This window comes from Hippopotamus amphibius, chromosome 6, assembly GCF_030028045.1.
Source record: "Hippopotamus amphibius kiboko isolate mHipAmp2 chromosome 6, mHipAmp2.hap2, whole genome shotgun sequence".
NCBI lineage: Eukaryota > Metazoa > Chordata > Mammalia > Artiodactyla > Hippopotamidae > Hippopotamus > Hippopotamus amphibius.
In genome coordinates this window covers 102,978,964-102,999,396 of record NC_080191.1, presented here as the reverse complement: position 1 = coordinate 102,999,396, position 20,433 = coordinate 102,978,964, and the positions used below count along the sequence as shown (strand labels likewise).

The following is a 20,433-nucleotide window of genomic DNA, read 5'->3' as shown; positions in this document are numbered from 1 at the left end:
AATATATGGGGGGGGCATACAGTAGTATGAAGTGAGGGAAGTTTTCCTGTGTATACAGCAGCATAGGCATTTTTATTGAAATGAAGTCTAAGAAGTTATTTCTTTGTCATCTTAGATTTTTCTTGTATTCTTTGTTGCATTTTATACCATTCTTTTAAGGCCACAATTTTTTAGGCTTTTTTTCTCCATGCAGAGAAATACGCTGTTAATGGGACTTGCAGATTAGACTAGAATTGTGGAGGTAGTAAGCTGTAGTTAATAATGACTTTTCTTCATTTAAAGTATATTAATTAATTTTATTTTAAAATTTATGTTCTACCTTTCCTTCTTATCACAGGACAATGAAAAGAGAACTCCACTGCATGCTGCTGCCTATCTTGGAGATGCAGAAATCATTGAATTGCTTATTTTATCTGGTATGGTAAGCTCTGTGTAAGAGCACATCATGCATGTTTTTGTCATATTTAATGTTTATTAAACCTTATTGACTATTTCTTCATATTTGTTGAACAACCTGAAACTTATTTGTTCACTCTAGAAGTAATGATCTCATATCATGTCCCAGTTACTGTTCTGGTGCTTAGAGTACATTTGGAAAACAAGTCACTGCCCTTGCGGGGCATATACTCTAAAGAAAAACAGGCTACAAAATATAGGTAAATTTTACAATATGTAAATTTTGCAATGTGGAGGCAATTGCTATAGAAAAATGGAAAAGTAGATCAGAATACAGTCGGCCCTCTGTATTCATGGGTTCTGTATCCATGGATTCAACCAATCACAGATAAAAAATATTTGGAAAAAATTCCAGAATGTTCCAGAAGGCAGAATTTGAATTTACCATGCACTGGCAGCTATTTACCCAACATTACAGTGTATTTACAGCTATTTATATAGCATTTACATTGTATTAGGTATTATAAGTAATCTAGAGACAAAGTATACAGAAGAATATGCATAGGTTATATGCAAATACAGTGCCATTTTATATAAGAGCTTTGAGTACCTGTGGATTTTGATATCCACAGGGGGTCTTGGAACCAATCCCCTGTGGATGCTGAGGGACAGCTGTAATGGAATTGGATGAGCATTATATAGATTGGGTATTATACAGAGTAGTCATACAAGGCCACATTGACCACAGAGTTACTAGGAGATGATAACAGTTCTCCAAGGAAGAGGTGATGGTAGCTTGGAGCTAGTACAGCATTGCAGGGGATAAGAAGTGATGTGATAATCTTAAGTGTTCAAGACTTTACAATTTGATGTAATGGTAAAACTGTCTCCTATAGAATGGTGGTCAGACTTCTTGCAGTCCTAAAACAGGCAATCAAAGAGAGCTTAGAAATATTTTTGTTGTACCCAGATTATTGTAAATGATATTTATTGAGAAAGGATACCTGTGTTTGAATTGTGCTTGTGTTGCCAGATTGCACAGATATATGCACTGAGAGAAATAGTAGCCTGAATAGAATTTTGCCATTAAAAATCAATAAAATTTTAAAAATGTGGTTTTTATAACAAATTGCATGATCTTATAGAATTATAGTTACATATGGACCAAGCTAATATTCTTATATTAGTTTCTTTATGAATGACTTTATCACTGACATACTTCCTTGAAGATGTCTGTTCCTCTGTGGATACTAGCTCACTAGTTTTCAGCTGAAATTTACTAGAGATAAGAACTGAGGAGGTTCAAGAGAAAAATAATGCTTCCTCTTAACTGAGGCATATTCCACTTTAATAATAAGTCCAGGACCAGATGGCTTAACAGGTGAATTCCACCAAACATTTGAAGAAGAGTTAATACCTATCTTTCTCAGGCTCTTCCAAAATTTGAAGATGAAGGAATGCTTCCAAACTCATTCGAGGTCATCATTACCCTGATAACAAAATCAGAAAAAGACACTACAAAAAAAGGAAATTACATTCCAATTTTCCATATGAACATAGATGCAGAAATCCTTAATAAAATATTAGCAAACCAAATTCCACAATACATTAAAAGGATCATACACCATGATCAAGTGGAATTTATTACAGGGATGCAAGGATGGTTCAGCTTCCACAAATCAGTCAATGTGATACACTCCTTAACAAAATGAGGCTAAAAATCATATGATCATCTCAATAGATGCAGAAAAAGCACTTGACAAAATTCAACACCTACTCATGGTAAAAACTCTCAACAAAGTAAGTATAGAGGGAATATACCTGAACATAATAAAGGCCACATATGGCAAGCCCACAGCTAACATCATACTCAAAGCTGAAAAGCTGAAAGCTTTTCCTTAAAAATCAGGGGCATGGTGAGAATACCCAGTCTCATCACTTTTTCAACATAGTCCTAGAAGTCCTAGCCATAGCAGTTAGGCAGAAAAATAAATTAAAAGTGTTCAAATTGGAAAGAAAGAAGTAAATTGTCTCTTTTTGCAGATGACATGATATTACATATAGAAAACTATAAAGACTCCATCAAAAAACTGTTAGAAATAATAGATAAATTTAGTAAAGTTGCAGGATCCAAAATCAAGATAAAAAATATGTTGTGCTTGTATATACTAATAACAAACTATCAGAAAGAGAAATTAATAAAATAGTTCCATTTATGATTGCATCAAAGAGTAAAATACCTAGGAATAAATTCCAAGGAAGTGAAAGATCTGTACCCTGAAAACTATAAGACATTGATGAAAGAAATTGAAGAAGGCACAAAGAAATGGAAAGATACTCTGTGCTTGTGCATTGGAAGAATTAATATTGTTAAAATGTCCATACTATCCAAAGAAATCTACAGATTCAGTGCAATCCTTATCAAAATTCCAATGGCATTTTTCACAGAAGTAGAATAATAAAACAGTCCTAAAATATGTATGGAACCACAGAGACCCAAATAGCCAAAGCAATCTTGAGAAAGAACAACAAAACTGGAGCATCCTGATTTTAAACTATATTACAGAGCTGTAATAATCAAAACAGTATAGTATTGACATAAAAACAGAGCTCCGTGGAACAAAAAGAGAGCCCAACAAATAAACTCACGCATATTGTGGTCGATTAATTTGTGACAGAGGAGCCAAGAATATACAGTGGGGAAAGGACCATCTCTTCAGTAAATGGTGCTGGGTAAACTGGGCAGCTATCTTATACCATACACAAAAATCAACTCAAAATGGGTTAAAGACTTGAACATAAGATCTGAAGTCGTAAAACTCAGGAGAAAACAGAGAGGGTAAGCTCCTTGACATCAGTCTTGGTGATGATATTTTAGCTTTGACACTAAAAACATCAGAAACAAAAGCAGATATAACAAATGGGACTACATCAAGCTACAAAGTTTCCAGAAAGCAAAGGAAAGCAACAAAATGAAAAGCCAACCTACAGAATAGGAGAAAGTAATTTGTAAATTATATATCTACTAAGAGATTGATATCCAAAATATATAAAGAACTCAGTAGCAAAAAGCAGACAAACCCATCTGGTTAAAAGTCAGGCAGAGGAACTGAATACACATTTTTCCAAAGAAGACAGAGATGTGGCCAAAAGGCACACGAAAAAGTGCTCAACATCACTAATTATCAGAGACATGCAAAGCAAAACCACAATGAGATACCACTTCATACTTGTTAGAATGGCTATCATTAAAACAAACAAACAAAACAAGCAATAATAAGTATTGGCAAGGATGTGGAGAAAAGGAAAACCCCTGTTGGTAGGAATATAAATTGATAGTGCCACCATGGAAAACAGTATGGAGGTTCCTCAGAAAATTAAAAGTAGAACTGATGGAGCAAATCCACTTCTGTGTGTGTATCCAAAGGAAACAAAATTACCATTTCAAAGAGATATAGCCATGTTCATTGCAGCATTATTCACGATAGCCAAGACATGGAAACAACCTAAATGTCAGTGGATGAATAAAGATGATGTGGTAAATGCATACAATGAAATATTATTTGGTCATTAAAAAAGAAGCAAATCCTGCCATTTGCAGCAACATGGATGGACCTTGAGGGCATTATGCTAAATGAAATAAGTCAGACAAAGACAAATAATGTATGATTTCACTTATATGTGGAATCTACAAAAACCAAATTGATAGAAACAACAGATTGGTTGATGCCAGAGGTAGTATGGGGTGGAGGAAATGAGTAAAGGTGGTTAGATGGTACAAACTTCTAGTTATAAGATAGTTCTGAGGATGCAAGCTTAAAAGTTCTCATCACAAGGAAAAAAATTTTAACTGTGAGGTGATGGATGTTGATGTGGATGTTAACTTATTGTGGTAATCATTTCTATATTATTTGTCAAATCGTTTTGTTCTACATGTTAAACTAATTTAATGTTATATGTCAATTGTATAATAAAACTGGGGGGGGGGGATAATTATCACCCAGAATGGTGGTCTTCAAGCAGTATATGTAGACTCTTGAGGTTCCATAGTGGTGCTTCACGGGTTCTGCTTAAATTTGGATTGAATGCCATGGTTGTTGAGATCCAAGTTATACACTTGATTTACATACCCCGATTTCAAAATAGCCTTATAATTATATCGAATGGATTTTTAATAGGTTATAAATTAGAATTGAAACTAGGTGTTTGACCTGATCAGTTTCTTAAAGAAGGGAATTAAATACATGAAGGGGAAAGTAGACAACAAAATTAGGCTAATTTGTAGTTGGTAATGAACATTGTTACTGTAAAGTTTAGGGTAGACTGTTCTTGACCTTCATGTTAATTACCAATGACATGTTACAATAGTAATTAGATTAACTTTGGTGTAATCTTAAGAAAATTAAGCAATGTGAAATAATCTCCTTTTAGCTCTTGCATTATACAAAAGTCATGGTATGCTTCAATAAGAACACACAATAAAGTAAGTTACTGTAATTTCATGTTATAAAAACTACTTTGGTATCCATGGCAAGGAACAAATAGTTCCTAAAATATTTCTCTAAAATGAAAAGTGAAGAATATAAAGAAGTTGATCATTCATTAGCGCCATATACTCTGATGTTCATGTTTCAGGTTTTGGTTGTTTTCTGATTTACTGTGATGAGAAATTAGGAAGTAACGTTCTCTAATTTGCTTCACTCTTATGTTTCCATTGTTAAGAATTATGACTTTACATTCTATTTTGTAATCATAATTCCCCGTTTTATCTCACACACACGTGCACGCATCCTTATTCATAGCTTCTCTATTCCCAGGTTTTTAACTTTCGTGTATCCTGACTGAATAGACATCATTATCAAGTAGTTTTTTGTTTTTATATTTTCTGTAAGAGCTCATGGACATTGTATTCGCTGGTATCTTATTTATTTTGAACTGTTACCTTTTTTTATTTAGTTGAACGGTAGATTAGCTAGTTATAAAATTCTTAATTTATGCTTTTTCCTTTTAACGTCATCGATATTACTCCACGGCCTTCTAGCGTTGAGTGAAAGTCTTGGATGGAGCTCTTCACTGCTTACATTCCATCCCCTCATTGCACTCTCCACCACCACAGGCCATTCTCTTCTGCCTGGGTGCCTGTAGGATTCAATTCTTTATCCCTGAAATTCATACTAATGTTCCTAGGCTAAATCTGTTGATTCTTTTTGCTAGGACATAATGTGAATATACATTTTTAATTCTGAAATTCAGATTTGTATTTCATTTATATCGTCCATTGCATCTTCGGATATTTTATTTCCATGTGTTTTCCTATTAGTAAGTTTTTCTACCATGTGTTTTGCTACTAAAATGGATATCCTTCATCTGTCTTTATCAGCTTTTCCCTGATTGTAATTTTGTGTTTACATTTAGTTTTAGCTTATTTCCTTTTACCTACCCTTCATTCTTCCAACAAATACTAGCAGGTACTGTTCTAGGTACTATGGGTAGACCAGTGAATAAAATAAATGAAATCCCAGTTTATGTTTTAATGGGGGGAGAGTAGCAAGTTTGTCTTGTGGTGATAATTGCTATGGGAAAATTAAGGAATTGTATGTTGGGTGTGGGGATCAGTTGCTATTTTGTTGGGTTATCAGGAAAGGATTCAGTGAGGTTTGAGGAGATAACAAGCAAATAAGGAAACGAGCCTTAAGAATTAGCAAGATATTTAGTGGTAATTAAGAGATTAGCAAGAACAAACACCACGAGGTGTAGCATGATTGGCGGAAAGTGAAAAAGAAAAGCAGTAGGGGGTAAAGCAAAGGTGGAGGGGTGCCAGGTAAAGATATACTTTGGCCCTTAAAGTGATGTGGAAAACCAATGGAGAGTTTTGGGTGGAGGGACAGAGGCTGACCTAGTTTTTTAAAGATTCACTCTGGCTGTGACTTAAGATTCTTGACTGTGTTGCAAGACGTGTCTGTTCTGCTTTTTGTTGTTTCTAGGCTTTTATCTTTAATTGCTTTGTTTTCCTTTTCCCTTTCCTGAGCTGCCAGCTTTCATCTCTTTGCATTGTCTTCCCTCTTTCTTGGAGCTCTTCTTTGAGGTCTCTGTTCAGAACTTGATTTCTCTGAAGTTGCGTAAAAAGAGTAGTTCACAAATTCTTCCTCTCCTTTCCTAGGATAATTTCTTTCAAATATATTTACCTTTTAACTGTATTTTGCTCAGTTTGCGATTGGCTCTTACCCTCCATCTCCTCTATCTGCTTTTGTACATTTTTGCTCTAGTCCTGTGCCAAATCCTTTAAGATTCTTCTTTTTTTTTTAACCCTGTCCTCACCGTGCAGCTTGTGGGATCTTAGTTCCCCGACCAGGGATTGAACCCGAGCTCCCAGCAATGAAAGCATGGAGTCCTAACCACTAGACTGCTATTATACATCATTGAGGAATGTGTTTTTTCCAGAGCATCTATTTAGAGTAGGAAGGGGCAAAAAGTTAGCATCACTTACATTTGTTTCTTCACATAGCTCTCAAACCAAATGTGTTTTCTGTCAGTCCTAGTAGCATAGCTTCCTTTATTCTTTTTTTTTAATCCACTTTTTTTTATTATTTTTTTTCTTTAAGAACTTTTAATTGAGATACAATTGACATACAATAAACTGCATATATTTAAAGCATACAATTTGATATTTTTTCCTTATTAGTAATGTATATATGGCAATCCCAATCTCCCAGTTCATCCCACCCCAACCCTCCCCCCCACCCCGCTTTCCCCACTTGGTTTCTATATGTTTGTTCTCTACATCTGTGTCTCTATTTCTGCCTTGCAAACCAGTTGATTTGTACCACTTTTCTATATTCCACATATATGTGTTAATATATGATATTTGTTTTTCTCTTTCTGACTTACTTCACTCTGTATGACAGTCTCTAGGACCATCCATGCCTCTGCCAATGTGCTTTTATTATTTCCAGAAGGTAAAGTGCTTGGTAGTAATTGCCAATTATGGAAATCACTGTGGTTTAGCTTCCTTTGTTCTTGATGTACTACAGGTAGTCAGGGTGACCTGGCAGCTCCTTGAATTACAGGTTCTTAGGTTGTGATCGAAGGTGTTTGGCTCTTACCCTCCATCTCCAGTATCTCTGTCAAAAATAATGAAGATGCTTGCTTGGTCTCTCCTGTAGCATGGCCTTACCTTGTTGTTCTGTGTTATGAAGGGAGATTCTCCTGTGGATGATCTCTAGATCATCTGAAAGGGTGTTAGATCAGGATGGTAGGACACAAACAGTGGAGAGAAGGGGGCAGAAGAACATGAACACAAACATGCCCTTTTAGTCAACTTGGTAGCCTTCCCAGGACCTGAAGAAGCTTCACTTGACGTCCTTCATTTTGGTGCAGATTTCACTGTATTTGGTAGAAATTCTTCGTAGTTTGGTTTGTGGTTGTAATTGTTTTCTTCTTGTATTGTAGATGGCATTTCCTCCGATTCTCTTTTATATTTTGGTGAGTTTTTGTTTTTTAAAGAGTGAAACTACTTAGTCCCTTTAAACCTGCAGTCCAGAACTAAATTCATTAGAAATCAAATATTTGTACATGATGCATCTTCAAGATTCATGGATGAGGGGTATAACTTTTAACATGTTATATGTAATTAGACAAGTGAATCCTTCTGTAGAATCTGTAGTAACACTAGAGTCTAGTAGAATTAATCTTACAATTATTATCGAATGGAGAGAAGTAACAGGAGACAGTGAGTGCTTACTATATCTCAAGTACTATGTTAAATTTAGCTTTTTCATTTATGACCTCATTTTATCCTCTTAACTCTGAAGGTATTATTATAGGTAAAGGAAATGAAAGCATTTAGAGATACAGATGAAAGTTATACTGCTAATAAAAGCTAGAGCCAGTATTCAGACCCAGGCTCTCTGACTCTTGAGTTCATATTCTTAACTCTGCTACAGTCTGAACTGCTCATTCTCCCCTCTACACTCTACCCACCCCCGTCTAGTTAACATTTAGTAAAATTCATGTAGGCAGTGACTTTTGTTGAAGAACTTCTGTTTTAAGGACTAAATTTTCTGGCTGCCTAAGTATAGATATTTTTTGGGAGCTATTCATTTAATGTTTAAACCTATGTATTTTTAAAACATAGGTTTACCAGTACCTCAGGCTGTTTCCAGCGTGTGTTAAGTGGTTAAATAACTGTTGTATAAGGCATTAGTCAATCATTTGATTGGCCTTTTATAGAAAATAAAGTTCTTAATAAGGAAATATGAATACTTTGTTTCTGGTAGTAAGAATTAAACCTAAAGTGTTTGACCCTTGAAAGACTGCAGTGCTGGTGTACTAGTTTGTAGGGCTGCCATAACAAATTACCACAAGTTGAGTGGCTTAAACAACAAAATTTATTTTTTCACAGTTCTGGAGGCTGGAAGTACAAGATCAAGGTGTTGGCAGAGTCAGTTTCTTCTGAAAGCTGTAAGAGAAGGATCTGTTCTGGGACTTTCTCTTTGGCTTGTAGATGACCACCTTCTTGTTATGCCTTCCATCTGTACATGTCTATCCAAATTTCTTCTACTTATAAGGATCCAGTCGTATTGCATTGGGGCCCACCCAAAAAACCCCCTTATTTTAACTTAATTACCTCTGTGAAGACCCTGAGGGGCTGGGGTTAGGACTTCAACGTGTGAATTTAGTGATGGGGACACAGTTCAACCCACAACATCTAGTGTCCATGACACCCTCTTAAATGACAGTGCACCAGCTTGCAGGGTTGGGGGATGGGGGGGGGGGGGGTCGTCCAGCATCACAGGCGGACAAGTGGAAATGTACTTGCTTTTTGCTCATTCTTCTCCTGACCTGAAAACTGAATCTGAAGCTTTTGTCACTGCTTTTGGTAGACAGCCAAAGGAAAGCATGATTCCTGTTTGGGAAGAGTGCTAAACGTACTTGGCTTCGGCCCAGCTCGCTGGGTATGGACTGTCTCCTCTGTGGCTTAGGAGCAGAGAAGAAAACTATGCTCTGCAAACAGCAGTTTTAGAAAATTATCAGTGGGACTATAATTATTACAAACACATACGAAATAACTTTCATAGTATCAACTCTCAAGTACTTCGCCTAGATCAGAGTTTGATAGACTTTATGTGAAGGGTCATACAGACACACTGCCAACTACTCATCTGTACCGTTGTAGTGCGAAAGCTACATATTTAACACGTAAGTGAATAGGTGTAGCTATGTTGCAGTAAAACTTTATTTACAAAATTGGTGGCTGGCAACCTGTAAGCTGTAATTTGAAGATCCCTGGCATTGATTATAAAGATACTATCTTATCTATTTAATGTTAAAGTAGGGCAAGGTATTTAATAAGCATGAGATAATTTATTCTGAGTATTTCAAAACAGGATAGAATGTTGTCACTGGAAATGGACTGTAGAGATCATTTACCACAGCCCTTATTTTACTGATAACTGAGGTTCAGAAATCAAACAATTGGCAGATCTTGGTGAGTGATCAGATTAGGAAGAAAGCAGGTGAATTAGTTTTCTTGAGGAATTACACCTAGAGTCAAATGGGACACTTGTGATTTGGATGCTTGACTTTGTAGAACTCACTTTGCAGAAACAGGTGCTGCCAGTGTTGTTTTAACCTGGGGCCTAGCCTCCTTTGAGAGAGAGACAGAGATGCATACACACACACACGAGGATTATTACTGACAAAATGAAAGTCTAGGCTGGTGACAGAGCTGTTATTAGACCACAGGTCTTGCTCCTGGGCTCTGTCCACTGACCCCTGACTGCCTCCTTACGTGTGCAGACCTCTCTTCAGCTGCATTGCTGGCTAGAGCCCAAGATAGACAGATGGAAGTAAACCAGATTTTTAATTTTTTACAACTACTTTCTGTTGTATCTCCAAATGTAGTAGACATTTTTCTAATTTTGGAAGAAATCTTACCTTAAATATATTTTTTCTTTTAAAAAACTATTGTTTCAGAATATATTTTATATGTATGAATTAGTAAATGAAAAGATTGGGTGAAAGGAAGAAGGTTATCTGGATTTTTCCGTATAATCTAACTGTGGTATCAAATGGATACAGCCAAGCTGTTTGGATGACCCTGCAGTTGGTTTTTGCTTGCTTGTTTTCTTTTTGCTTTTAACACGTTAGAAAGCTAATCACATTTGTACTCCCGAAAGGTAAGTCCAAATTCAGACATTTGATGTGGCGTAGGTTCTGGCTGCTTATTTCTCTTAAGGGAAAGCTCAGTTCATCTACGTGGATTTGTGGGGAAAGGGAGTCTAGTAAAGACAGTCTTTGATTTATACAGTTGGGCATAACAACCTTGGTTATATCGAGATATGCTGCTAACACTCAGGAGGCTTTCTTTGGGTGTCAGTTTGCAGTGGTCATCAGTGATGTCATCCTCAAACTGCTGACTAGCCTTCAGCTTCTGAGCAGTGGTTCTCCTACCAGAGGGTCTCCCAGTAGCCTGACTTCAGCAGTTGAGATGGCACTGCTGTTTAATGTTCTTTCCTGTTTTAGTGATTAGCAAATAGTAAAGAAATTAATCTTTTCTTGGTAACTTAAGGTCATCTTTTTAAATCACAAATATTATACTCTGCCAGGTAGAGAGCCTGTGTTGATGCCACCAGAGCTGTTAATTTGGTTTTATTTCTCTCTAGGAAGACTGTTTTGTGTTTTCAGTGACAGGATTTCTTTCTTTCCCCTCCCTCCCTCCCTCCCTCCCTCTTACCCACTTTCTCCCCCTCTTCCCCTCTCCCTCTTCCTTCTCTCTGTCTTCCTCTCCCTCTCCCCCCTTCCTTGTCTCCCTCACCACTCCCCCTCTCCTTCTCTCTCTCCCTCTCCCTCCTCTCTCCTTCTCTTTTTCCTGTCTTTACCTTCTTTGTGGCTAGTTTTCAGCTGTTGGATTAGTTACTTTACTCTGGAAATGTCTTTTCCATTACTGGAATTATTTTATATTTTGTGTATATGAATATGTAGCTAATTTTGGAGCTCTCTGTGTGGAACAGAAGTCTGGTTACCTTCAGAGAGCTCACATGAAATGAGCTCTGGTAGCCTGGACATCTGATGTATGCTGCCATGTTTATTGTTCTTAAGCCATTTTTCATTGTGCAGTCAGCTGCTGCTCTTGTAATGGACACTGCTATGCCATGTTAGTCTCTTAATATATGAAGCACATGTTAATTCACCCATGTGGGCAGGGGAGGTGTTTGTTGTATTCTGCCCATAGAGATAGCCCAGCCATTTCTCACATACTTGGCCTTTAATTTCTAAAATATTGGATTAGTGTTACTAGAAGAAAGATGAGTTAACACAATGAGTGTCTTCTGAGAAAGGATATGATCAGATTTCTAGAATCTCATTGTGCTGATCTTCCTGCAGTTAAGTATCTTTAGAATCTTTAAAAAAGCCAAATTTTTTTATCAAGTTATCTCTTAGTTGCGAGTGGGAGCATGATGTGTCCTCATTAAGCCGCTAGTGGGTAATTTGTTATAGTCACTCATGTTTTTGATGAAATTGACTTTGATGTTATTAAAAGTAAAGAGAATGATGATCTAATTAATTATTGTGACTTAAAATGGAAGAATGAAGCCAGCAGGGTTTTTTTTTACCTTGGGCTGCCAGATGCACCGTAAAAATGATATTTTCTTCCTTCAGTTGTATATCTGATACCCATTTCCAAAAGAAAGACAAACTGTCTTTACCCTCTTCCGACTTTCCAGTTTTTTTCTTTGCACTTGAAGCCAAATTCTTGGAGTGTTTTTTTATGACCACTCTTTTCACTTCCTCTTCAGTACATTTCACCTTTTGAATATGTAGTATTTCAGTTTCATTTCCAAATTAAAATATACACACCTTTAATGGTATACAACTTACAGTGCAGTTGCCTTTCTATCTTAGTTCCCATCACATCACCCAGTTCTCTTGGCCCCCCACCACCAGTACAAACAACATAGGCAACCACTGTTCTTAATGTCTTAGCTTTCTTCCAGGGTTTCCTTATGCAAATGTAAATATACTTAACTCTTCCTTTTTCTGTATGAAAGTAAAGAATATTATTCATACAGTTCTTACTGCTTTTTTAATTTTTATTTCTCCGGTCTTTATCAGCACACAGAGATCACTCTCATTTTTTGTGACAGCCACATTCTATGTCCTTGTCAGTTAATGCCTTGAGTCAGACTCCTGACCCTTGCCACTTGTTGGTGGCCCATTGTCAGGCCTCATTCTTCTCTGCCTCTCTCTTTCCAGGGTACGTGTGTCTTCTGAGTGTCTGTGTCACTACCCTTCAGGCCTTACTGCCAGGGGCTGCCCTTCTACTGTGCACATAAATACAAAACCGCAGAAAGAGGTTCAGGCATTATAGAGAACCATTGAAGTTCCAAGTGATAAATGGGGAGAAGGAAGGAGCCCCTTCACTGTCGCTAGGGCTCCAACCTCCTGACCCGTGAACATTTCAAGTGTTTGTTCTCTTACCTAAAGCAAACGCTGACTTTATTGTGGTCAGAAAAGTCTCTTTTCACCATTTTGGTCTCCACAGAGCTTGGATGGTAGTTGTTTAGATGTTTATTACATGAATATACCATGGTCTCTCACTGATTCTTTTGCCGACTGCCTTTCCTTCTCCCACTGCCTTAAGCAATCTTGAAAGCTCTCCTGCTGGTCCATGGTTCTTTCAGTGTTTTCACTGGTGCTGCCCACACAGAGTTCAGCTTCAACTGCTGCATTTGTGGATGATTTCCTACACCTGCCTTTCATTCATTTTCTCTCATGTTCAGACTTATAAAATCTACCTTTCATGTATGTGTGCTACGTGTACTAGGTATGCTGGTTGCATGTTAATCTTGTTTTTTTATTTTTGGCCACACGGCATGTGGGATCTTAGTTCCCCATCCAGGGATCGAACCCATGCCCCCTGCATTGGAAGCTCAGTGTCTCCTAACCACTGGACCACCAGGGAACGCCTCTGTTAATCTTAGTAACAAGGTATTAGGAGATCTGTTTTATAGGTGAAGAAATGTAGGTTCAGAGAGATCACACAATTAGGGACCTATAGCTAGAGGTTATTTGGGCTGTAACTTGGAGTCGCTGTACTCTATTATTACCTAGAACTCCACAGTCAAAACAGAGAATGTAAACATTAGGACATCTGAGTTCTGTCCTTGGTTCTGCTGCAGTTGACTCTGGCGTTGAGTTGCTTGCTTGTTTGTATCAGCATTTCATCACCTAGAAAGTATGGAGGTTGGACCAGGTACCTAAAGCCTCTTCTCACTAGCTAGTTATGTTTCTAGATGTAAGTCTAGGATTGCTCATAGTGCAGGACCAGTTTCTCCACAGTCCTGAGGGCCAGGGTTGTTTCTCTCTACGTAGAGTGATCCCACAATGTGCTGCTTCTATTTGATGGGGATTTAAGCACCAAATCGGTGGATTTTACATAGGCAATAGATTTTTCCCCCTCAAATTACATAATACACTTATTGTCTTACCAAATGGTATTTCCATTCTATTAAGGAAAATGTGTCCATTGACTTACTGAATTTTAAACAAAAAATACATAAAATACATAACTGATTTGTTTTATAACCTGGAAAGACATGTGGGTTGGTTCATTTCTTTCTTTCTCAGTTTTTTCCCCTAAGTTTATAGCCATTGTAGCCATTTATAAAATAACTTCATAATGCTAAAGCATTTTAATCACACTGGAGAACTATTTTGATATTAATATGTTGCATTATAACATGATACATTCGTTAGTTAGGAAATATAATGAAGACTCTGTAATGGTCTGTGTTTTATATCTGAGTATTTGTATTCATTTACTTAAGTATTTGAGGTTTTTAACACACATTCTACAGTGGGGCCTGATTATCACTTTGGATATGCTCTGTATAAAGGTGGCTTTTCTAGCCTATATATAAAATGATGTTTCTCTGATTTTTAATAAAAGGAGCTAATACTTTACTGGATAATTACAGCAATTAAAAATGTAATTGTTTTGTAATTTAAGGGTAATTTATTAGTAGAAAGTATAAAAATGAAGTACTACATTTTCAGTTGTTATTTATCCAATTTGGACTAAAAGTAACTGATATTTCGGGACATTTATTTAAAATATCTTGTGCAAAATATTTCATTTATTTTTTTCTTCTTGTTGCAGGAGCTAGAGTTAATGCCAAAGACAGCAAATGGTTGACGCCTTTACACAGAGCAGTTGCATCTTGTAGTGAGGTATGAAATTTCTCTTAGTAAATATTTTGTATATAAAATCATTAAGTAGGCCTGCATGTGAGTCCATATTCAAATTCTGTATTTTCAAAAAAGGAAAAAGCAACTGAAAATACCTAGACTGGTCACTTCACTTTGAAATTTGTACAAACCAAGTTAATTGTTCCATTTTACTTTTGTGACTTAAGGCCTCTTGGAGAATCTGAAGTGGCAGAGAATAGAAAACCCTCCTTCTGTTCTTCCTACAAGAGAGCGGTTGTTTTTCTCTCTTATAAATTCCTCCTCAAGGCTTTTCTCTGCTGACTGATTCACAATAGCCTAACAGACATGTTGCAGAGGTTCTGCTGGTTGCGATCAAGAAATAATCTCAGCAGTGTGCAGTGACTAAATGAAATGCTGTTTAGGTAAACACTGAAATTAGTTTCCGAAACATTACTTGATCTCCCATGTTGCCATTTCTAAATATAACCTTAAAGTATGTCAGGTGTCTTATGAGGAAGAACACTTCCTTCTTATTTATAATCCTGTGTATTGTTTGATCTTCAAGATAACAGACACTTTTGGAGAACATTCATTTTCATATTTGTCATATCTTCTAGTCCTCATAACATACTTGTAGGATAGATAATTTGAAGTAACTGTGTAGTTAATAATTTGCCAGAAACCACTCAGCTGTTGAGTAGCAGAGATGACACAAATACCTGGACCCTTTTTTTTTTTTCTGTCATTTTACTGCCTTTCTAAAATGGATTGGGTGCTTTTTACAAATGCATTGTGCCCAAAGCACCCCTTTTACCTATCTTATGATAGTTGATGTTTATTGAAAACATTTTAAAAATAAAAGGGTGTGACTGTATAAGTTAATGTTTTCTTCAGTTATTCAAATTATGAGAGACAAGAGAGGCTATGTGTGCTCCTTCTCCCAGTTATGTGACCAGATGGTTCTGGAGAGAGAAAGGGAACACTAGTGTCTCGGGAGGCTGTTTTCTCAGGAGAAGCTGGGGGCGCTCCTGTCTGTCCATTCGTCTTCGCATTCCTCATTGTGAACTCTACTTTGAACACAAAACAAAGAGTTGAGCAAGTGAAGAAGAATGGAGGAGAAAGTGGCTGGAAAGCACTGTAAATGCTGTGGTGTGACAGAGGCAGTCTATTGGCCGTAAACCTCTGGGTTGGGAGGAGGAGGAAGGGGACGGTGGTCGTTGGTGGCTACAGCTGATGAGCCGTGGGACTTGGATTGGGAGAAGCTGGCGTCAGATATCACCTGCCACTTTCTAGCTGTGTGATCTTGGGCAAATCTGGGAATTCTGAAGACTAAGACCTATTAACCAAAATACTTTGAACTCTGAAATTCATGGTCATGTTATTAAGTTTTTGGTTAGCCCTCTTGTAAAGAAGCTTCTTTAAATACAGGCAGTTAAGGAAGATAAACATTATCATCATTGCAACCTATTAATAAGTTAGTCACACTTACCTGTGTTTTGGTATGACTCTTGGGAGCATGGCTATTAAATTTAGTGGAGTTTTGCCTAATTAAATCATCAGAAAGGACACTTTGTATAGTTGTAGAGATTGTAAAAGAGGCCAAAAATTCTTAAAGAAAAGAGTTAATGTTAAAGGCAGATTGCAGGTTCTACCCAGAGACCTAAGTGCTAATTTTTTAAAAATATGTGCAGAGCTGGAACTTAAGGGCAAGCTGTAGATTAGAAAGCAATGGTTCCTAATAAGTTTAAGATTTTCAACCTAAAATTGAATTTAGGCTTTTTGTCCTAAAAATTACTAGGCTATGTAGTATTACTACTCTTCTACAGAATTGTGGGAAACAGCTGTCAAATGTGACCATTCCATAAAAATATAACTTCCATAAACCCAGAGTCCTGAGGATTATTTTCTTTTCAAAAGAAAATGTCATAACTAGGAAAACTTACAGGAAACCTGGTCAAGATTATCAGCTTCACTGGTGTTCTTTTAATTATTCCTATTATATCCTAAGAGCAGAAGAGAGCTGTAGTTACATGCTTCATTTAATAGAAACCATAATTACAGAGGGTTATATAAAAAGGCAAAATTTTAGGTAGCTATTGGTTTATGTTTTTGAGATTCCATGAGAGAAGTAAGCTCTACAGAAGATGATAGGAGGGCTTCCCTGGTGGCGCAGCGGTTAAGAATTCGCCTGCCAATGCAGGGGACATAGGTTCGAGCGCTGGGCTGGGAAGATCCCACGTGCCACGGAGCTACTTAGCCCACGTGCTACAACTGTTGAAGCCTGTGCACCTAGCGCCCATACTCCGTAACAAGAGAAGCCACCGCAATGAGAAGCCTGTGCACCGCAACAAAGAGTAGCCCCCACTCACCACAGCTAGAGAAAGCCCGTGCACAGCAGCTAAGACCCAACACAGACAAAAATTAAATAAATAAATAAATAAATAAATAAATAAATAAATGTTTAAAAAAAAAAAAGATGATGATTGGAGTGACTATTTTCTCACATCTCCCAAGGACAGAGATGGCTAGCATCACGGAATATGCATAGTAGGGAAGTTAACTCCTCACAGACAGCGGATGTCTTAAGGCTTTATTCCCTCACTGAACTTGAGTTGAAAGACTGCTTCGGGTTAACTGTCCCAAGTTCCCCATCTCTCTTTCCATGACGTGGTTTCCATGCACCTGGTCATGGTGCCTGGCTGCCTCATCTTTCTTTTCTCCACCACTGGTTTGTGACTGTCATACTTCAAGTGTAGCATATAATCCAGCTCTCTGTAAATGCTGAGTATTTTTCTGAATAAATCATTTTCTGAGTATTAGGGCTTTGTGTGTGTGTGTGTGTTTATTTTTTATTTTTTTTATTTATTTTTTAAAGAAGCCACATCACACTGGATCCTCTGAAGCATATGCATTTTTTTTTTAACCTAACTCTGGGAATTAATGTTTTAGTTCTATTAAGATAACTGAATTTAAAATATATTATCATGTGAGATACTTGCGGTTCATCCATACATTGGTTTATTTGCAAATGTGTTAGCGCTTCTTTTCCCTCTACTTGACCCCAAACTATGAATAAATACTTTTTGGGTATAATTATTTAACCTTTTGTTATAACCCCATCCCCATATTTCTTAATCTTATTTAAATCGATGTCACAGGGTATTACTTTGTTTATTTGTTTGAAGTCAAGGCATACCTGCAGCATTTCTTGCACGTACATACCCTCTAATAATGGAAGAATTGGGATCAAGGTTACTATGATAACTTTGTCATTAGTAAAACTATGTATATCCTTGGTTATCCCTACATTTTTTTTCTAAATGCTTGTAATGTATTGATAGTAAAATTTAGAATTTTACTAGGGTATGACATCAGGCTCATTGGTTTGTAATTTCCAGAAATTTACCGTTCTCAAAAAATTTTTCCTTTTTTGTTTTTGATATCTCCTGTCTTTAGAGAGTTCTTTAGTTTTCTCTTAAATTTTCAAAGATCACTACTATTGTGATATAGCACTGACATATATTATTCTGAGTAAGTGGTGGATATATTAGCTCAGCTGCCGTAACAAAATACTGTAGACTGGGTGCCTTAAACAATAGAAATGTATTTTCTCATAGTCTGGAAGCTAGAAGTCCCAGATGCAGGTCCAGCAGGGTCAGTTTCTGATGAGGACTCTCTTCCTGGCTTGCAGACGGCTTCCCTCTCACTGTGTCCTCACGTTTGGCACGGGAGGGAGGAGTCTCTCTGTTTTCCTTGTCTTAGAAGGCCATCAGTCTGATCAGGTTAGGGTCCATCCCTTATTATCCATCTCATTTAACTTTACCACTTTGGTTGGGGTTGGGGGAGCTGCATGTTAGGGCTTCGGCGTATAAATTGTTGGGGTGTACAGCTAAGTCCCCAGCAGTGGATCCAGGGCTCAAACTTTGATCTTTCCTGATTTAGAGTCTTAGTCGTGTTTACAGACTTCTTTAGGTGCTCTCTTACCCTCCCTCAACCATAAATTGAATTTATTCTTGTTTTTCTGTGAAACAAAAGTATAGTTTTGATTTTTCTATTCTTGCTGATGGAACATAAATATTCCACACGCTTTTCGGAAACTTAAAGGTATGCATTGTGAAGTCCACTTGGAAATAATTAAGGCAAGCCTGGCATCTGCCCAGTTTATCCAATTATAAATTCTTCACTGTACTTTTAATTATTTTCTAGTATATCTGTTTTCCAGGATAGTGTTAGTGTTACTCCCTAAGTCACAATATACCCTTCTGGAGGATAAGGATTGAGAATCCTGACAGTGTTTGTACCTTGTTCTCCGTGATTCTGAGTACATATCTCTGTGTATCTTTTCCCCTATATTCCTTTTTTTTAATTGAAGTATAATTTACAGTAAAATGTGCAGACTGTAAGTGTATAGCCTTGAGTTTTGGCAAATGTATACACCCATGTAACCTTTTTCCCAGCCTAGATTTAGAAGATCCCATCACTCCAGCAAGTTCCCTCATGTCCCTTTTCAGTCATTCTCTCCTGTCCCCAGAGGCAACCACTTGTTCTGATTTCTCTTACCATAGAGTAATTTTGCCTGTTCTAGAATTTTATGAAAATGGAATCACACAATGTGTACTCTTACGTCTTGACTTCTTTTGAGATTCATCCCTATTGTTGTGTACATTAGTGGTTCATTTCTTTTTATTGCCAAGTAGTGTTTCCCGATATGCATGTACAACATTTTATCTATTTTCCTATAGGTGGACATTTACATTTCTTGTTATCGGCTTTTCTGAATAAATAAAAGATGCTATGACATTCTTACATGAATCTTTTTTAAATTTCTCTTGGGTAAATAGCTGGAGTAGAATTGTGGGGTCACAAGGCAGGCCTTCATATGTCTTTGATTAGCTGCTTAGCAGTTCAATAGGTTGATGGGCGTTCTCTGCAGTCTTTTGCCAGCCTTGTGTTGTTTCCCACATTTCAGACAGTTCCAGTTACTTTTTCTTTCAGAGTCTGTGTGCTAATCATGAATAATAGTATTTTGTTTAGTCTTCCTTGCTACTTTGCGTATAGTTATTTTAATCTTTTGAACACTCTTCTTGTACATTAGGTTTTATGCTTCATAGCAGACTTGAGATGAGCAATAGACAGTTGCTGTTTCCCCTCTTCACTGATGAGAAAACCAAGGGTCGGTTTTACTAGACTTGAATAGTTATACCTTGTAAATGACAGAACTGAGGTGATTCAGTTTTGCTCCTTTTAATTTCATACGTAGTTTGTCGTTCATCTGCCAAAAATAGGATTATCACTGTAAGGAGAAAATTTTTGCTATGTTTAATTCTGCTTATATTGCTTAATATTGATGGCATACTGGATTCCTTTCGATTTTACCGTGAGTCCATTTTATGAATGTGTTGTGATGTTTTCCTTATACTTCTGGGAGACCAATCCCTTTGAATAGTAAAGTCTTAACTTGCCTTGCTAACACCAGCTTTCCCACTCGGTAGCATCACAACAAAGACTTCCTTCCTCCTTCCCTCCCTCCCTCCCTCTGTCCTCTCTCTTCTCTCTCTCTCTCTCTCTCTCTCTCTCTCTCACTCTCACTCTCACTCTCACTCCCAACTTTCTCTAATGAATAGATCCTAGTGATTTTTCATTTTATAAAATATAGCATGTGTAATACTTTGGGAAATAGTATGTTTTAAATTTTTATATGTTTAATGGCAAAGTGATAACTCTACTTTTTAAAGTTTTGAAAGTATAAATTAATTGTATCTCACCATCTAGAAAAGCAAGAGAAGTAGTGAATGTTTTTGAAGAATGTTTGTCAGTGTTTTTTCT

At 37.0% G+C, this 20,433-nt stretch overlaps 1 protein-coding gene across 11 annotated transcripts in view; it reads left to right on the top strand.

The window, feature by feature from the left end:
• ANKRD28 (ankyrin repeat domain 28) overlaps window positions 1–20,433 on the top strand; it is a 172,074-nt gene that overhangs the window by 98,826 nt on the left and 52,815 nt on the right. For 6 of the 11 annotated variants that reach the window (XM_057737941.1, XM_057737946.1, XM_057737948.1 and 3 more), the window contains 2 exons: window positions 338–416; window positions 14,558–14,628. In XM_057737941.1, coding sequence (XP_057593924.1) covers window positions 338–416; window positions 14,558–14,628 — 150 coding nt within the window. Of the gene's footprint in view, window positions 1–337; window positions 417–7,845; window positions 7,879–14,557; window positions 14,629–20,433 lie in introns of all 11 variants that reach the window. The other 5 variants (XM_057737943.1, XM_057737940.1, XM_057737939.1 and 2 more) reach the window with 1 other exon arrangement.